The sequence below is a fragment of the Pinus tabuliformis genome, chromosome 6 (genome assembly GCF_031772625.1).
Source record: "Pinus tabuliformis cultivar Carrire ecotype Pingquan chromosome 6, CPIR1, whole genome shotgun sequence".
Classification (NCBI taxonomy): Eukaryota; Viridiplantae; Streptophyta; class Pinopsida; order Pinales; family Pinaceae; genus Pinus; species Pinus tabuliformis.
Window position 1 is genome coordinate 177,852,320 of NC_142292.1, and position 2,150 is coordinate 177,854,469.

The following is a 2,150-nucleotide window of genomic DNA, read 5'->3' on the forward strand; positions in this document are numbered from 1 at the left end:
AAGGAAGAGAAAGTCGTAGGAAATACCATGTAGTGACCATATCCCCATAATATTTTTATTTTTATACCTTTTAGTTCAAAAGGTAGACTACTATGTTTGAAAAAACAGCGTGCAACATATTACCTAAAACAAGGAAGAGAAAGTCGTAGGAAATACCATGTAGTGACCATATCCTCATGATATTTTTAGTTTTATATGTTTGAGTTGTTGAAGGTTATCTTCTCGGAACAAGTATATACGAGACACTAACTACTACAGAAAATAGAGAGATGACGCCAGGTGAAGAGAGTCTTTTCTTACACGCAAAAATAAAAATATTTGATTCCATGGTTGATTCCTTTTATATGCTTTAGACTCTACAACGCTCTATCTAGAACTCTGACACGGCCATAGGCGACAGGGGAGTCGGTGGAAAATGACTGGCATTTTCAACGTTTCTGGTAACTACTACCATTTTTAATTTCAAACAATTAGGCATATGCGTCGACCTGCAATACTGGGTCAGTATCGCCATGCTTCCTCGACTTAAATTAATAACTTAAATTAAAATCCCATCACTTAGCTTTGTTATAAAAGCGAGCACCGCTCTTCCTTGTCAATCAAATTCAGTCCAGCTCTATTTATTTTCGAATAGAAGAAAAGAAAAATAGTGAGCTGCAGCCATGGAATCCATTGCGGCGTTAGCAGTTGCAGTGCTAGTGATCTTATCATGCGCGAATAGTATTGTTATTGTGCGTGCAAGTGATGCAGATCCTTTACAAGACATTTGCGTTGCCGATTTGAAAAGCAACGGTATTGTACCCACGCTGTAATTCCATGCTATATATATCTATATATGTGTGTCTGGTGCGTTTGCAAATGTATGTAGGCTGATGATGGGTCAATAACATTAACTGTATGTTTGATTTGAATTGTGCAGTTATTGTGAACGGTTTTCCATGTAAGAGTCCGACAACGGTGACAGCAAACGACTTCCGGTTGACGGGCCTAGACAAACCAGCAAATACGAATAACCAGTTGGGATTCAACGTAACACCAGCTTTTGTAACGCAGCTACCAGGCTTAAACACCTTGGGAATCTCCTTGGTCCGCCTTGATTTCGCTGCTCGGGGCGGCCTCAATCCTCCTCACACGCATCCGCGGGCAACCGAAATCTTGGTGGTGATCGAAGGTACTCTCTTAGTTGGTTTTATCACCACTAACAACACTTTGTTCCCCACAACACTGCAGAAGGGAGACGTGTTTGTGTTCCCGCGAGGTCTTGTGCATTTCCAACAGAACATTGGCGATGTCAACGCAGTGGCCTTCTCTGGACTGAACAGCCAGAATCCAGGAACTCAGCAGGTTGCGCCGGCCTTGTTCGGAGCCTCTCCTCCGGTTTCTGTCTCTGTGCTCGCCAAAGCATTCCAGATCGATGACAAGCTCGTCCAAATTCTCCAACACAAGTTCACATCCTCGTGATCTTGATCAGATGATGTCATCTCATAATATTATTCAGTAGATTCGTTCTTTCGTGGCAGTCTCTCAGTATTTATATATATAGCTAAATAAAACCAAGCTGCCGTTCTTATTATCTGAGCTACAGAATAATATGTAGACAGTACCTGATATGTATGCGCAATATTCTAGAAATCAGCATTCCAAATAAAGATATTTATTTCTAACTACTTTATAATGTGAAATCCACAATCTAAAAAAACTCTACTACCAAGTGTGTTGTTTTGAGTGAGATTTTTTTGAAGTTTGTTTGGTGGGTTTTTCTGATTTAATTTTTCTAAAATTTTGTTTAAATATATTGAAATAATAAATTTGATGGATAATTTTTGAACAATCCAAATGCGCTGGGATTTTCAAAAGTGTTGACTGTCAGATCTATATATATATTTAAAAAACAGTTTAAATAACACAAATCAAAATTTCACCTTAAATTTTTTCACATTAAACCATCTAAAAATCCAAAAAATCACAATAAAAACAACTTCCTACTATATAAATTAAAAAAAAAAAAATTACCAAATACTATACAGATTTAGATTATTAATAAAAGATAATAAAAATATCACTCTCACACATTTTTCTGCATTTCGACGGCCTCTCGCCATTGTTACATTTACGTCGCTATCACTCATACGTCACCTGATCTTCTTACT

General features: G+C 37.7%; 1 protein-coding gene across 1 annotated transcript; it reads left to right on the forward strand.

Annotated features, from left to right (window-relative positions):
* Positions 1-581: 581 nt before the first annotated feature.
* LOC149258065 (germin-like protein subfamily 1 member 7) lies at positions 582-1,667 on the forward strand. The gene is made up of 2 exons (XM_089370581.1): positions 582-792; positions 920-1,667. Exons 1-2 carry the CDS (start codon positions 663-665, stop codon positions 1,459-1,461), a joined length of 672 nt encoding a protein of 223 aa, XP_089226707.1. The 5' UTR covers positions 582-662; the 3' UTR covers positions 1,462-1,667.
* Positions 1,668-2,150: the final 483 nt, after the last annotated feature.

What these genes read in the sequence shown, in the direction of transcription:
- LOC149258065 (XM_089370581.1), top strand. Translation starts at nt 663, where the DNA reads ATGGAATCCATTGCGGCGTTAGCAGTTGCAGTGCTAGTGATCTTATCA. An exon ending in TGCCGATTTGAAAAGCAACG is followed by an intron (nt 793 to 919) that starts GTATTGTACCCA and finishes TGAATTGTGCAG; the next exon opens with TTATTGTGAACGGTTTTCCA.